This window comes from Bombus fervidus, chromosome 1 (genome assembly GCF_041682495.2).
Source record: "Bombus fervidus isolate BK054 chromosome 1, iyBomFerv1, whole genome shotgun sequence".
Classification (NCBI taxonomy): domain Eukaryota; kingdom Metazoa; phylum Arthropoda; class Insecta; order Hymenoptera; family Apidae; genus Bombus; species Bombus fervidus.
This window is the reverse complement of record NC_091517.1, coordinates 17,233,415-17,251,377: the sequence shown is the minus strand read 5'-3', so window position 1 is coordinate 17,251,377 and position 17,963 is coordinate 17,233,415. Positions and strand designations below refer to the sequence as shown.

At 35.9% G+C, this 17,963-nt stretch overlaps 2 protein-coding genes across 6 annotated transcripts in view; one reads left to right on the top strand and one right to left on the bottom strand.

Moving 5' to 3' along the window:
- Gycbeta100b (guanylate cyclase soluble subunit beta-1-like) overlaps positions 1-17,963 on the bottom strand; it is a 111,345-nt gene that overhangs the window by 74,842 nt on the left and 18,540 nt on the right. The window contains exon 1 of one of the 5 annotated variants that reach the window (XM_072006062.1): positions 9,962-10,050. The exons of the other annotated variants lie outside the window; for them this stretch is intronic. The gene's annotated coding sequence lies outside the window, so the exon portion shown is untranslated. Of the gene's footprint in view, positions 1-9,961; positions 10,051-17,963 lie in introns of those variants that run through there. 5 annotated transcript variants of the gene reach the window in all.
- Positions 1-17,963, top strand: part of Gycalpha99b (guanylate cyclase 1 soluble subunit alpha 2) — a 48,841-nt gene that overhangs the window by 20,215 nt on the left and 10,663 nt on the right. The window contains exons 2-3 of the mRNA XM_072005958.1: positions 8,869-8,942; positions 9,999-10,081. Coding sequence (XP_071862059.1) covers positions 8,869-8,942; positions 9,999-10,081 — 157 coding nt within the window. The remainder of the gene's footprint in view (positions 1-8,868; positions 8,943-9,998; positions 10,082-17,963) is intronic.

The following is a 17,963-nucleotide window of genomic DNA, read 5'->3' as shown; positions in this document are numbered from 1 at the left end:
ATCAGCGTTTAATCCCTTTAGGTCGAATTTATCGAAGTACAAAAAAAATGACCAATTTTTATTTTCCCGAGAAAGAAAGAAACAATCGATGGCCTGAAATTAATTCTGCTACGAAGGAGAATTATTTCAATTAGAATCTTTTCATATTTCGTTCGAATTTGAGATATTCTTTGACGTTAAGAAGATATAACTGAGTCAAAGATAACCGAAAAAACGTAACATGGTGAAATACAACTATTCGTTATAGATTTTACACACTCTGGAATATTTATTTGCAACAATGCTTATTGTATCTTTTAAAATCATGTTTGAATTAAAGAAAAATTAAACTAGCACAAATTACGTACGGTCTACCTACGCCTTTTCGGAATTACGTTATTACGAAATTTTAATTATACGATATAATGTTTAAATATGTTACGGCTAGCCGTCGTTAACATAATTTGAATCCAGCGAATCTGGTAACTAAATGGATATGATATTCGTTAATTAATCCTCAAATTGTACATATTAAATATTATATAATATTCGTAATTCATCGTTCAGATTTATGAGACCATGTAATATGGCATTGTACGAATAGAAATGGAAGGAAAGAACTATAGATCGGATAAATATGTATTATCTAGCTTGACGTACAAACGGTATCCCTTTCCATCGTAATTCTATCATCTCGACCTCATTTCGCTCACGTCTACTTGCTTTTTCAGCTATTCGCTTTCAAAACGTAATTAACCGTCACGGATATTCGATATGGAAAACAAAACTTATATTCTGATTTGAGACAATAATGGTAAGTGTATAAATAACCAAGTAAATTAATACCAAACGCAAAATACATGGCAAACATCAAAGAAACACAAAATATCTTGCGTATTACTATTTTAATAATGATCTCCGGTGTCAAAGGATCTCCTATGTGTTACAGTAGAACGTTGATTATCCAAACTAATCATGAATCACGGTGTACGGGTAATCGAATAACTTTGGTTTCACACAAGAGTAGATTATAGGTCTACCTGAACCTATTTTATCAATGTTAATATTAAACAGAAACAAAAATTTTTCTTCTTAGTTTCCTGGGAAGAACTATTTTTACCTCTCCTCCCATCTTCCTTTCTTTCTTACTAATTTAACAGATACAAATCTTCAAGATTCGATAAATGGAATGATAAGATCAGGCATTTGTACGTGTTCACACTTCGAGTAAAAGTGGTGTCTTTATTAAACCGCTTCTTCTAACACCAGAAACAAATCTTCACCGCAGCTCCAACGAGGAACAAAGTACAGGCTCACAATGCTTTGCCTCTTGGCAATTGTAATCCACGTTGTTCTTCCATTGTTGTAGCCGCTTTCCGTGATTGCATCGGGAATCAACACATCGCTTGAACCGCGTCTTTCGCCTAGGTCAGTCTCGTTTGATTTTCATACAGGGTTCATACAAGGATTTCCGTAGCGTTGGAGTTCAGTTCGATTTCCGATTGTGTACACACTGTGTATATTAAAATTTTCAATCTTCGTCCGATCATATCAATATTTGCAAGTACGAATGAAATCCGAATACGAGAAAACCACGTGAGAAGCGATTTCGTTTATAAAATATTAATTCCAAGCTGTGTCGTAGTATCCAGGATTATTATACAATTCATTGATCCATATGCTGTGCACAATACAGTTTCTTTTTGTTTTTTATCATTAAACACGAACTAGATTTTTGTCTCAATTGTGTTAACATTTTTTTTTTTTTTTTTTTGTTTGTTTTAGAAAATCATTATCCTCTAAAGTAAAAAATGTCAAAGTTAAATATTTCTAGATCGACGGTCAGTTATTTCAGCACGAAGCATTTGTGTTTTAAAGTAGAATTAGTTGTCAAGAGAAATTTAATTCTAGCGAAGGTACTTGTTTTGAAGGCGCTTTGTGAAGAAGGTCCAAAAGTTTCGAGAAAATCTGGAGCTCACCGAAACTTTTCTTGGTGTTTGAGCAACACTGTTAGTCAGTGTTGAAAGCATCTCGAAATTAGGTTCGTTCAAATTCTACTGTCATTTCTTCTACTGTCATTTGTCCTACGATTTATGCTTCGTTAATCCGGCTTTCTTACAGATGTACATATTCTTAGCCGAAGATACAGGGGAGATGACAAGTGAAAAATAAGAGAAAAAAGATAAAAAGTTCGATGTTAATAAACTTAAATTTTCCTTTAAATATTCTGAATCATAATATATATTTTTCTAAACGTTTATCGTATGCCTTCTCACCAAAGCGTAGGTAACGTTTAATGTTAAATCTGATGTTAATGACGCTATAATTAATTCAGTAAGATAACGCCGTATGTATCTATATTTCAGACAATCCATTAACATAATATACAGCATTACAAGACTTTAAAAGTAGGAGAGAAGATCTGAAAGTTTACGAAGAACATCGCTATAAGAAGATTTAATAACGTTAATAAAACAATGATTTCGGTTCTTAAAACTTAAACAGATTCCAACCTCGGATCTTTGCGAAAAGTTAAGGAGAATTAATAGTTCAAGACAGATTATCCAACTAAAGTTTGGTCATTGAAATTTTCGTTGCTACGCATAACTTAATATAGTCCATAGAGTACTTATAAAATACATAAATCTATGCGGTCTTTAGTTTCTAATATAACAAGGAGAATGAATATGTTATGTCACGTTACAAAAGAAATTTCGATAAGTTTTGTATAACGCGCATAATATATTCATGGAACCTTTTTATGGTAAGTGTTCAAGTATTTGAATCGGTGCAATTTATCAAAATAAATACGCGAACAATCCTAACTAAATGTTACCTCGATGTAAAGGAGAAACTCGTTATTGTCACGGTAACCTCGAGAAAGTGTTCAAGTATAGCAGCATGGCAGAGATACAACGAATAAATCCAATACTCGTGTCGACTAAAATTACTCGACCGTATTGATAAGAGATGAAATTGGCTGGTTTCCGCGTGACAACCTTCGTTCTAATGTCGTTTCACAGCGATCGTGAATGCGTTTTCGGCGCGATTTCGTAAGTGCACGCGCGTGGAAAACTTGATTCCCAGCAATTTGACTAAGTAACGAAGTTTCAAGCCTCTGCCCGTTCAATTCGTCAAAATGGAACGGAACTCGACCAATTTAAGCGTCGTCCCCGGGCTTCACCAAGTGTGTTTCTGTCTCCGCGTCAGTCATCGGCAGAGAAACAATTAATTTCGCGTTACCTGTCAGACCCTGTTTCTACGATTCACGATAACGTCCCTTGACGTATTTTTCAATGCGACCTGAATTCAAGCACTGCGTTGAAAAATTCAATCCCGTCGACGACGCTTCGCATTCGCGCCAAGTCGAAACAGACTCGCAGCTGCTGCTATGGATTTCGCATTTCGTCGCACGTACGGCGTATATAGAGCGCAGAATGTAATTTTCACATTGTCTTCGTTTTAACGCGATGTTAAAATAATTAGATGCTTTCCGTTATGCACCGGCACATGAAAGTACTCGAATACTTGTGAAAATTATTTCTGAATATACTATATGTATCATAAAAAACTTGTTATGAAAGATTATGGTATTATCTTCATTACGAGTAACATAAAAAGATATTTAGTGCAGGTTTCAGTAATGAACGCCTGCATTCCGTTATATCGCGTTTAACGTATTGTACGCGTTGTATTCAAAAATATGTAGGAATTTTATTGTGCTCACTCTGAATCTAAAAATGTATATGTGGGAAATTGGATGCGAAACTTAATTAGAAAAACGTTTGTACGGATTATATCTTCGACAAATTACGATATTCATAAAATTTCATGGAAGACAATAAACCATGCACAATAAACCAATTCTCAGAGATTCAAAATTCTTTTAATAACAACAACTATACCCTTAAACTGTACAGATTATATTCATGCGGTTTGATTATTCTGGTAGTTGAAAATGCATGCAGTTATTTGATATTCATGACGTAATTAAATCTGCGTAGAATTGAATTTGCTACAAAATGGAAAACTCGTTGCTGCAAGATTGAGGAAACCTTGGATGTTGACTAAAAATTCAAAATATTGTGATTTCGTTATGTTAAAAAGAAGCAATTCACTTTGCTACACGGTATTCGTTACATGGCGCACGATATCCAGATTTGTATGCAGTATAAAAATCGTATGGTTCACAGCTTTCAACGCATTAATAAGCTTGAGGCTAAGAAAGAAGCGCAAAAAGCCCTGATGCATATTCAAAACGAGAAGGTAGAAGAGGTATATAAAGCGCGGGGCGTCCGAGTGTATCGTATAATACCTTCAAAGCTCGCTGAAAATCTTGACGAAACTTTGCCCGGAGATTTCAACGTGTTGTCGCGTACCGATGAAAAGCAGAAGAAGAAAAGAAACGAAGAGAAATGTGGAAAAATTTCGAGAAATCTTATCGACCATAAATACCGATTCATAATTAAACGTGTGTTCTTCATGAGTAGTTTGAGCGACCTTCCGCTTTTATTCCAAAAAATGCTCTATCGATTTTGGCCCCGATTGGAGCACCGCTATCGAGACATTGTGTACCCGAAAGATCTTTACATCTGCCAAATTCCATTCAACATATTACACTCAGCGTAGCATGGGACGCATCAGCAAATCGCGCCAGAATTCCCATGAAATACTGAAACTCGTTTCTCACTTTCGTTGATTACACACACCTGTTCAGTTCTATCGTGTCGAATTTTCTAACCAACGAATTCGCGTAACTTTGGAAAATTACTGGCCCTCGAGGGAGAGAGAGAAAGAGAGAGAGAGCGCAATTTCCAATCGGATTATTCGCGCAAGTGTGTATACGACGAGTTATTACATTATTTATCCGATCGATGTCTCGGATTAAGCCCACCGTCTAAATCCTCATCGATCGAATCTTATCTGTGTGCCCAACCATATGAATTAATTACGATCACGATCGCGTTTGATTTCGAGACATTAATAACACGATTCAGCAACTATGGAAATTCTAATAATTCTTTTTAATAGATCTCCGTATGCGTGGCAATTGTACGGGCATAGATGCGTGCCTAACGCATCGGTAGAAGAACGGCTGTCATCAATCATATGCGAAAACGGTTACGAATGGTATCGAAAAACTGTCACGTCCCGTGAGAAGGTGTAAAAGGTGTCGTCGAGTATGGAATATAATAAATTCGATAACCGTTCGATATATTAAGTTGACAGACAGGCAGAAATAGGTTGCCTATAAGAGGACAAAGATCGACTAATAAAATTTGGTAAATAAATGTTCGGTGTTAGGCTGATCATAGGATTTCTTGTTAGCATGGAAAACAGTGGTATTTTAACTTCACGAAAACACTGACGAACCACGCATTTAATTGTAATATATATATATTACTAATAATTTGAATAGATAGTGCAAATAAAAATCTGTATAATGGACGGTACTTTCAATTACTCGATGAAAATCTTCCTTTTCTCAATAGTTGTGAACATATCGAAAATACGCTCAGAATCTTTCCATAGTTCTCAGTGGACTAAAAATTCTGCGTCGCGAGACCGAAGCTATTGTTTGATCAGGAAGAAGTTTGACTGGGAATTCGATTGGAGCACGCCGCTCTTAGCTGGTCGAGCTTTTTGAAACCGAAGTAGAAGGAAATAAAATTCTCGTCCATTTGCCTACTTCTTCAAATGTTTACTTTCCTTTTTAAGAGTTCCGCCAGTGATAAAGAAATTTAATCAACTCGACATTGGCGAACGCTTCCACGTCCTACCTTTTAAATCGAGAAACTTTTCATCAAACGCGGCCGTACTGACGCCAAACAGAAGTAACGGATTCCGGACGACAATGGAGATTATGTTATCGATCGAGACGAGTGTTTCTTCCACTCGCCTCCTGCTCCCTGTCACCGTTTCAGACTAAAAACTCGCATTTCCATGTAAGATCTCGACAAAGTCGGTGCACAAAGAGACGTTCGATCTGCTTTTACAAGATGTCAAACGCGTTTGCACGTAGCCACTTGCAGCCTTTTCTTCGACATGATACATCTTTCTGAAGCTGGTAGCTTGTTGACTGAAATCTCTCCATTCGCAATTCTGGGAACTTTGCCATAAAGTGCTCGTTAGCTAACACCGCCATTTTAAAACGGTGAGCGGTTCCAATTTCATAAGAATTAAACGCTACTGTTCTCGAAGTTGTCCCTATTCTTTGCTTGATATATTTCGATAATAAATATCATTAAGGATTCCAGTACCTGCAATAACTGTTAAATTTCATTGTCTGCCGAAACTGTTTTCAGATATACGATCTTCGCCATCTTTTTTTTTTTTTTTTTTGTCGCTCGTGATTTATACATGTCGAGACCTTACGGTACTTTCCAGTGCGAGTAACCGGCATATGGGATTTACGAACCAGTGCTATCGGATTAGAAATTTATTCTGTGTCCTGAAAAATATATCCTATGTAAAAACTTTTCCGGTGTATATAAAAATCTATGAAGCAATAGAAACGTCTTTGTGTACTTCACCATTGACGTACCAAAACTTTTAAAATAAAGAAAGAAACTGTAACAACTCCTAAAAGTTTGTAATATTACCGTCAAGAAAATCTCACGGTAATTTATCTCTATAATGTCCTAATAATACATAACAACATAAGATGTAAAAACCATATAATCTCGAACAGAGGGATTGACTCCATTACAGAATCCTTGCATGCAAAAACTTAATCTAGACTCTTAACTTAATGAGAGTATGTACTAGTAGCTGACATCTTAGCTATTATCTTAGTCCAGAAGCTGTTCCTCTGGTAGCAAGAAACTCATTGATATTACTACAATTATCCTCTCAACAAACATTATCACCATACTATTATCACCATAATCAAGAGCAATTACATAAACGATTCACTGAGAATTTATCATGAATCGGCAAAAAGCAAATATGTTTAATAATATTACAGGGATATTATCCACCTATTTTATTCTATTGACAAACTGCATTCCCACTTGACAATCCCTCATTTGGCCCCAAATAATTTATACACATTATTCCCATCAAGGGATTGACAAGGTTAAAATGGGATCGTAAATAACGAGGGATGTTAGAAAGCATTCGACCGTAACCTTAATCGTAAATAGAAGTTAGTTTGCGAGGTAACGGGTTGTCGAGGCACGCGTCCACATCCAAATTAGGGACAGAATTCTTGTCGGTGGGCAAAGAGGAATAATGCAAATCGTAATTCAATGTGATTCAACGTCGAGAACCGGTCAGAGAGCGATTTTGCGTTCAACCCTGGCACCGAAGGTCGCGTAGGCAAAGTAATGCCCTACATAACTGCTTCGAGAGTAGAAATTCTCGCTCCTTCCCTCTCTGTTTCCCCCGTTCCCTTCGGAGCATAGTTAACCGTGGCGGAATACCAAGTGGAACGATAAATTCTGGCGCAAAGTGCTCGTCATAATTTACGATTAAAAGCTGGATCGGTTCGCGAGCGACCTCTATCAAATTATCTCAAGTGATTATTAATTCCGTCGTAACGTACGCGTGAATCGTAAAAGAAAACTTTATATTTCGGGAAGTTATAGTGTAGGTGAAAAAAAGCCGTGAAGAAAGTAGGGAAAAAAGTAATCGTTCAGTCGTAATCGTTCCTGACAGTAAGATCGTTTTATGGGTTCACTAGAAGGATAGAAGCATGGTCGCGTTTCTTATGGTCCTCAGAGACAGATGTGGTTTATGCGAAGTTCTCGAAAAATCCGTCACGCGAAACGTTCTTACTGCAGCGACTATATTGGTTTCTTCCAATTACTAAAAGTATAAGTTACTGAAACAGGTTACGATAAATCGACACGTTGTTAAGCTTATTAAGTTAATTGAAGGTTTTGTCGGAGATTAAGGCTTATTGGATATCTTTAGAACATTTGAGGACATCTTGGATATAAAAGTAAAGAGTCTGTTTGATGTTTCGATACCGTTAATTCGACGCGTTTCGATAAAGGATTGAAAATTAACTAACTTATATTTAAGTAACATTTAATTTACATCTGCCTAAGATTTATACTTTTATTCCAAACGTAGCAATTTTTACGTACGAAATAAAGTCCGAGACCCTTGAAATTCTTTTTCGAAATATAAATAATTACATCTCGGGAATCCGATTTCCAGTGCGAGCTGTTTAAATGTCAGACAGCTGAGTACGCAATGACACTCACACGTATGCAGAAAATACGTGTTCAGATAGTATTTACCAAGTAAGTACATCAAGTATTCTAATATGTCTCTGAATTCAAATATTGACATTTTATATGAAATTGAAAGATAAGAAGCTTCTAACTTACTTTTACATTACGCCGATATATTTCTTCTTACCGCTAATATCACGTGCTAAATATTTAATCGAAAGTTCTTTTTCCAATAATTTTTATCCTCAGTAAAAATCACTACCACTATATGTAGAAGATGTTCTCATCAAATTTATATTCAATATATAAATGAAATCTACTTTGGCAGCTATGAAAGACATACAAGTTATAACATTCTGTACAAAGCACTTGAAACTCAGTTGTAAATCACAAAGAACATATCGTAAAATTTGTTGAAAGTAGAAGTAACTTTTTATCCGGATACGAACCATTAAATCTACTAACGCCAGACTGTACATCATACATAAAGTGTCAGCCAAGAGAGCAAACACTCGAAACGAAACAAAAGTTTCCGGAGCATCTTAGGATAAGTGTTGCAATTTCTGTAATCGCTATAATTCTCACCGACAATTTCCCAACGGAATCGTTAGTGCGTGTGCGTAAATTCTGTACACAGCACACGTCTTATTCGACGAAAGATATCTTCTTTCTTGGCTATACATCTCTACTTTCGCTTTTATTGCAGAACGAAGCGGTTGCTGTAGCTCTGAGAGTTCTCTTAAGCAAAGAGGAGGAGTCGTATCCAACCACGAGGTATCTGTAAGTATTTCATTTTGCAAATATATCCCATCTAAGATCGTTCGAAGCAAGCTTACGTCGGCAAATATCACCTAAAATAGAGGACAAATGAGAAAGGTTGGTCGAAGCTTTTAATGAAATTTTCCTGTCGACGAGCAAAACGAAGCGTGAAAGAGAGAATCGATATGTATTTAGAAATTCTCACTTCATGAGTTATCATCGAAGGAGTACAATACGTGTCACGAGCTGAATTTGTCATCGATTTCCAAATTCATTCAAAACCGTCGCGTCGGGCTAATCGCAAATATTATTGAATCATTGAGCTGCAAACACAAAAGCTTTTAAATATTTTTATAAATGGAAATTTATAATAGACACTGATTAAGATAATTAAACAATTCTTGGAAAAGAACTGCCTCCAGGTATGCGTTAATGCATCAAGCTGCGAAATTTAGTAATTTATGTAGGCTTTTGACGATGCAGAAATAAATCAAATACGCGAATTATATACGGCGTTCCCAGCTAAATATTTGTACGCAATTTTCCACGAAAATATATTTCCTCTTTAATTTGCGTTTTATTTTCGATGTTGAAAAGGATAAAGAGATAACATTTTTACATATCGACATATACAATTCATTCAAAAACTTTGATCAACCGTTTTCATGCAGTCTATCCGTACTATACTATATTTCATCCCTCTTCAAAGCCATGCGATTACTAATAAATATTTCTATGGAGAGCTTTCCCCCATTCTTTATTTCGACGATCGACACAGTGAATTACGCACTCTTTCGATTAACGAGATCACCAATAAAAATAAGAGGTATCGTTCTATAAATCGCTCTGATCCGTGCTAACTGAATTTCATCGAAACCGACTAGTACGTCGCGTCGCTGAATGCTCGTAACTGTTTTATTTACGTGCGCGATTTCACGTTACGAATCGCGTTTCTCGAAAAGCGAGTACCAAAGAAACGCGTTCCGGAATCAATCCGTCGTTAAAGATGCGCAGCGAGAGTTTCTAATTGAAGTTCCTACCTCTCTTAACCGCAAGCTGTTTTGCTCGATATTTCAGCGAGAAGGTGTTCCGCAATGTCGACGCCGAGGAGAACTATAACTTACTGGAGGACATTTACGAGACGCTAAGTTATCACTGCGGTAAGATGTTATTGCTAACAGGATGTGTATGTGTATGTGCGTATGTGTGTATTCAGAATGGTGCGCATGTTTACTTCTACAATTTGCTTCAATGTACAAAGCAATAAACACCAGAAATTTAAAGAATTATTTTTGAACATAATAATACATTATTACAACTTTCTGTTTTAATTTTAAATTTACCAACAAGAAAAATAACACAATAGAGCTTCGATTATCCGAATTAAAATCATGGTACATGCTGTTCAAATATTCGAATTTTTCAGATGATCAACTTTGTTCTTATGTCAGAGAAGATCATTTACTTCGAAAGAATTACACATTTCTCATTTTCGTTTTCCAATCTATCTTACAAAGGATCATATTCAAATTTTCCACTAATCGAAATTTCAATGATCGATTCTTTGGATAATCGAGATTCTACTGTACTCGTAAAACAGAACCAGTCGTTTTTGTCGTCCTTAGTTTACTTTCTAAAAAATTCTAATGTTAACTAAAACTATAATTCTAGCTATGTCAACGCGATGATGTTGCATTTTTAATAATAAAATTTTACCAACGCGGGAATTGTTCTCATTTGTTAACGAGCATTTAGTCATACGTTAACCGTTCCACGGAATCCCTGAAAAATTTCAAGTTTCTGTTTGCGAGAGGATAATGAAAGGAATACGTTTTACTTAACAAACATGCATAAAATTATAGTATTTGTGCGCATCTGCAAGCGACCATTAATCTTTTTATTCCTGTGATTTTCGAATTTCGCATTTTATATATCCCGTATTTTAGCAAAATTTCGGATCAATAATTGCACCTTGTTTAATATTCTTTTCGCATTTCGATTTTATTAATAACTAATATCGATAGCTAGTAAATTGCGCAGCATAGTTTGCAACATTTTGGAAGTAACTAGAAATCGTAGTAATATTAATTGAAACGATATTAATTATATTAAAATCGATTATAATTTTGTTTTACAGTACGCTGCATTTTGCGATTAGCGTAATGTAATGACTACAGCAATTACTGAAAACAATGAAATAGACATTTAAAGGAATATTACGATCAATATTAACGATAAATTGGTATAAATTTTTACGATTAAAACTCGTAAGAACGAAACAATATAGACACCGTGTCATCATAACATGCAATACTCCATTCGTTGAAATTTCCAAGAAAAGGTTATAGCTTGTTCATCGATAGGGATTTAAATTCTGTATTTTTTCAAGATGTTCAATTATTTTTATTCGTCGTATAAAACTTTGCTGTTGGAATGCAACGATATTTCACGTATAGGCACAATACCAATAGGCATTTGAACAGGACACTTACACAGGTCATACTCATTACTGTATAGAGAATGGGGTTCAAAGTATTTAAGGAATCATGGGTCACTACCTATGTCTAGCCTGAGAGTAACTGGCCAACAATCAACAATTCTTGCACACGTTGTTAATTATATCACTCGCTTATATACCTCAGGTTCTATAGTTCTGTTTAATAAACATCACTGAATATTATTTCAACATAAACATTGTGTCTTCCACAGATTATTAATCTTAACTTCAAGATTAAATTCTAACATTTGCAAATCTAACAGATACTCAATACATAAAAAACATTCCATCCTTATTTCTATTATTATTTTATTATTCTTTGGTAACTTAACTTATAATTTGAAAGCACCTTGCATTCTATCTTTCTAGTCATACGAGGCACCGTCGCGTGACAGATTAAGAACGAGTGTATGATTATTGTATTGATGAGTATTGGCGTTTCACCATTTTCCGAAGCCGTACCCGACAAATCTTCCCTTGAATCTCTAGAGACGAAAAGTTATGCCATACTTCGCGGGTTTCATGTATCACGTACGAAGGTAGCAAGACACTGTCCATTTACGGATTGCTTGTGATGTTGCTCGTATTTTATATGGCGAAAGCTTAGGTTACATATTGCATCGGTTGCACGAATAGATGCATATACTTAAGTAACATAGGTTTCAGAATCACAGTGGTGTAAATCAATCCATTGTAATTCTTCGTAAAATAATATACTACAATTTTTATTATACAGTATTCGTTATATTTTTCAAAGTCATGAAAACGTAGTAAAGAATAAAGTTATAACATAATTGGTTATAAAAGTGAAGGGAAGATAAGTTTAAGAGTGGAAATATGTAGTCCAGCGAATAACGTAAAACGTTAAGAAAACCTTAGCATCACATCAAATATATCGTTTCAAGACATTCGTAGGTATTACCTTTTATCTTCTTTCGAAAACTTTGCTATTGCTTGTCTTCGACAAGGAAACGAAGCTGTCTGTTAGCTCCGTGAACGTGCTGAGACATCGAGCAAAAGAAATCCACGCAACCGTGTCTTTGTTGTCATTCCACGTTGCAAACAAGACTGGTACGGATATCAATTTCGCGAGAATTTCTTCAAAGAAGACACTTTATAGCGTCGAATTACGGGCAGACGAGCACGGGTCGTAAAATAAAATCGATGCCCTCTATAAACGCGTTTCACGATCGCATCCATGGGGACATTTTCATTTTTTTGACGGTTACGATAAATGGACGGCAATTTGCGTGCTCTATGCAGTTTACTTGGCGCCGGACGTCGAACAATTCTTTTTCGAGATGGTACTCGGTCGAATGCCGTCGTTCGACGCTGTGGCGACTTTTTAATGGAAGAAGAAAGATAAAAAGAACAAAAATGAAAAGAATTGTGAGTGAAGAGAGGAAAGAGAAAATAGAAGAGAAGAAGGAAAAGAAAAATTGGAGCCCGATGAATGGAGAACGTCGGGCGTATCTATTCATACAGAGAATCCGGGACTAATTTCGTTGAGCTTTTCTATTCCCCGCGATTCTCTTTTAAACGTCTTCGGCCGTTTTCCTCTCTCACACGGCCGTTGATAACGCGTCACTCGTTAATACAGGCTTGACCGAGTTTTTAATTGAATGACCGCGGAATGGCGCGAAAACCAATCGATATGTAGCCCGGCGGATATAAAATATTCAAAGGCGTTCCATCTTGGTAACAGGGGCACAATTTGTAATCCCCTTTTATCCGATCCACTCGTTTTCGCGCGTCTTCATCAGAGAATCGATGCGTCACTTTGAAATACAGTCTCTCCTCCGTGAAAATTAAACACGACGCGGTTTCTGGTTTTGTCAAACGTCGATGTGACGCATATCGTACAGAGACAGGAAACGATATTGAAAACGATAATCTCACAGATGATGACGCAAATAGCGAAGAGATGTATTGGCAGAAATTTTTCGCTAATGATGTGAACAAATGTAGATTATAATAAAAATCACGAAATTAGATTTATTATAAATCGTACGGATTATTTATGTTTAAATGACGTATACGAAATTGTGCGCGTAAAATTGCGGAGATAAATTAAAAAATTCGCCTGAAGTTGTAAATTCCACGCAACAGTAATTTGTAATTTGATGCAGTTTTCAATTTTCCAACCACGCTTATAATCAAAATCTAAATGTTCTTTCCTCAATAACCACTCGCATTTTCTACCACTTCGAACTTTATTCTATCAAAAAGTATCCACGATCACCTTCAAGCCTCACGGATAGCGTGATCGAAGTCGCTTCTTAACGCAATCCCCGAGGAACGTACGTAAATATCACATGTTTGCAAAGCGGTAAAGTTGAATCGCAGACGAATTAATTCGTTATTCCCTAACTGCGAAGTAGGTAAACTATCACGAACGGTGTGCAAATTTCATAATCTCTATTTAATACACTCCTACAACTAGAACCGGGCAAAATTGATAGCTGAACATTACCTATTGTACATAGTATTGAATTATCAGACACATCAGTGAACCACTCAATCTCTGGAAGAGCTGGTTGCAATGTTAGACGAAAATCGAAATAAAATTCTTAATGTTTAATGACTTTACAATCAAAACTCCTATTCAATGGAAAATAATAATTTCTTTTTCGAAATTTGATCATTAATCGTGTATTTATTATTATTAATTATAATGAAATTGTGAAACTGATAAAAAGATAAAAAGTTGATCAGTTTGGTTTCTGTGAGATTCATTTATGACTGGCAATGTAAGTGTGCACATTCATGACAATAAAAGCACACAACATTAATTACTGAACATTCTACGATATCCGGATTGCGAAAGTCTTAAATTCATGATTAACGTGTAAGATCTCGATTAATATATCTGCGATGAAACATGCGTTGGCACTGTTACGGCGCATGTAATGGTGCTGACATGTATCACTCGTATGCACGCGGTCTTAAACATGTAATACATGCGCACATGTCGTCGAAAACGGCTCGAATCTTGATTTTCTTGCAATGCGAATTGGAATCGTAGCTACCTAGCCCCGTAATTACCCGTAGAAATGCAAATTCGTGATACGAGCAGAATACCCAAGTAACTATGCCAGTCACGCTCATGACGTTATCTTGATGATACAGTTCTAACAAGATCGCCGTTGCAAGGCGTGCAACAAACGATCCCATATGCGAAGTTTTCACGTCGATGCAATAACACCGTACGATATGCATGTAATTTCTAACCTGAAAGATTAATTAACCTGATACTTGACCTGAACCAATAATGAACCTGACGAGCGTGGTCCAAGAAAATTGCATTCGTGTCCACTATGATCATGTTTCCGGCGATAGTGCTTATGACATGGATCACATTTTACGGAGTCAAGCTTGGTACGCCTAATGGAAAATACCTGAATGTGTCGTTTTCCTAGTTGGCTCTGTCACGTTCAAACGGTTCGCAATTTTTTAATTGTGGATAATTCTTATCGTAGATGGTTTTTACATAGATTTTGCTATATCATTTCGAAGATGCGTACCGAGTTCCATTGGCCTCTAAGATATTCCTTCTCGAGATTGAAACTAACGTATCGTTGGATGAGATATGGGACGAACGAGTGTCTGGCTGAATATTTTACCAACGAAACACCAAAAGCGAAAGATGAGAGTACGTTTAATAAATCAAATTCGACCACGTTTTCTGTTCCCTTCTGAAACTTCTGAATGTTATTAGACTGAAAAACGTGATGAGTTAGACTATAAAGATTATGAAATATACACGTAAAAGAAGGATCTTGATAAATGGGTAAATTTATTGAATAAATGTATGTACATAAAATTTATACGTCGTATATAAAGTAGGAGAGATTTACCGTATAAGGATGAAATTCTTTAGTACGTACATGTGTATATATTTAAAGTATACATATATGGTCGAATTTCCAGGAAGTATAGGTTATACATAATAGATTTTTGGTCAAAGTGCATATTGTCATTCGTCTAACACGTGGTAAATCTAAACCAACCCATAATAGGGCGCATATATGGTTACTCTGAAGTGACACATGTGTGACCCGATAAAGACAATATGGACCGCACTGGACTCAACAGAGACGATATTGGGAACGTGGGTTCCGTTAGAGACGCTATTGAATACATAGGGCCCAACGAGAATGTTACTAGATACATTGACTTGATAGAGAGAATACTAAAAATGTAAGCTAATAATACCTATAGTATACATATACAAATTATACAGGGCGGGTTGAAAATCATAGTACAACCAACCATAATACAACAGAAAATTTTTCATATGTCGGCTCGTTTCTGAGAGAACCAAGTCTGAAAATTTGATTGTCAGAAATGATTGATTAATTATTATTGCGAACCTGGGAATTCCAAAGGATTCGAAAAGTCCACGTATCGAGGAACACAAAAACCAAAAGATTATTAATTCAAAAACACAAAACTCCAAGAGTTCAAAGTGTACAGAACCCCAAGGATCTAAAAGGCCAAGATATCACGACTTCAGGAACCCAAAAGTTCAAGAGTTCAAGGTTCCAAAAATCCACGAATCCAAGAGCCCAGAAAGTAAGAAGACCAAAAATTCGAAGATTTAGACGCTCATAAATCGAAAAGCCCAGAAGATTGGAGGAAAATCCAGACGCAGAGAATCTGGAAAGGTCTGGGAATCCTAGGGATTTGACTTATATTGTTTTCTTTTACGAGATTTTGGTATTCAGTTGTTTGTGTCGTATTACATTGTATGCATGTATGTTCTCAGTAATTGCGTGTATGTTATGTCATTAGAAATAGATATTATTTTAATACGTTGTCGTATTGATTAGACATATAGTCGCGTTTACTGAGACTTGTGTCACTTATACGATGTTCACTGATTTCGAATTTATGTATGCTTTGCACACATCTACAACAAATATTTTGTATTATTTAGAATATCTGTGAAGTTTCAATCCTTGTAAAAAGCAAATTCACTGTCTACACTAAAACATTGTTGCTATTCTGTTCTTCAAAATTTGGTGTGAAATAACTGCTTTCAGTTCAAACAATTAACTTTGTTATTCTCTTCATCACAAGCAATAACAAATTGTATTGTATGTTCACTTATAAACACAGTTTATGGGTTTATTGCATTTATAAATATCCGTAAAACGCGTGAAAAGACTGTTAATATTTTTTTAATTTTATTTTATTCATATTCGTAACAGTACGTCATATCATATGCGCGTATGTTATTAATATTCAATGATCTATGAAAGCGCTAATTCAGGGGGTAGAAGAGCCAATTTAAAAACGAGCCGATATTGTTCGGGCACTTGTTGGAGCACTTACAGAGTAGTTACTGCGATTATCTTCACCCAGTTAACCGTGATAAACATTTATTGCATTCGAAGATGATTATAAGTTGCGCACACAGAACTTTTAAAGATGTAACTGTATGTATACAGATCGTTAACCGCTGCGCTGCTACGATCTAATTTGCCGTTCATATGTAAACTTATTACATGGATCCATAATGGAAATCAGGGTTGTAATGGAGTGGCCCAATTCTTGCTTTTTGTCTTGCTTAATGAAAGTATCGACCATGCAGGTGTATGGAAGAAGCCTGGTTTCGATGCCTTTGCATTGAAAATGTGCTATTTAAAGGAATAGTCCTCGATATTTCAAAGCTATGAATGTAGATAGACACATGTATAATGTATATTTTTGGAATATATTCAACCTGTTCAACATACTCTTATTTATGGCAAATATTTAGCCTGTGACTCGATACAGTAGAATTCCATATTTTCCCCATTGCCTATTATTCACAAAACGGGAAATCGAATAATAGGAGTTCACATTCAGATAAAAGAAATTAATGAAATTTGAATAAAGATCTATCATATTCTAAAATTCTCTGTACAAACTTCGTTTACCGGCGAAGTTTTCCTCTGTGTAAAATCGTTACTAAGCTCGTATTCGCTGGAAACTTTACCATACTACGTATAAAAGTCTTTAGATGAAAGAATTTTTCTGAAGAAACGGGATAATTAATTAGTTTATTGGAAGTTCTCATCGCAAACCGGTACAACCGATAATACAAATTAATTGTTTTAAGAAGCTAATTTCTCAAGAATAATTCCAGCTCGGTGAAACAATAATTTTCCCACTTAATAAAGTCACTTCGACAAAAGAAGATCCTAGCAGTCCATGAATAATGGTTCTCCATCGATGGATCTTAATGATGCATCGAGAATTCCGACTAACATGTTCGATGAGATGCAATATATGTTGTCAGGTGGTTCAGGCACGATCCTTCATCTTCGAGGGCATGTTAACCTAATTTGCATTCGGTTGTCAAGTACTGTAGTTATAGTACAGCATGCTTCGTGAACGTCTCATTAATCATCATGGACAATCAATATGCAGAGCAACGTATTCAAATTCGACTATTCTGTCGGAACTTTATCAACGATTTCCGGCAGCGGTCTTTCGAAATCAGAAAGTCTATTCGTCGATGGCGTGACACTCGCGTGCATTTCGCAACATCTGAACGT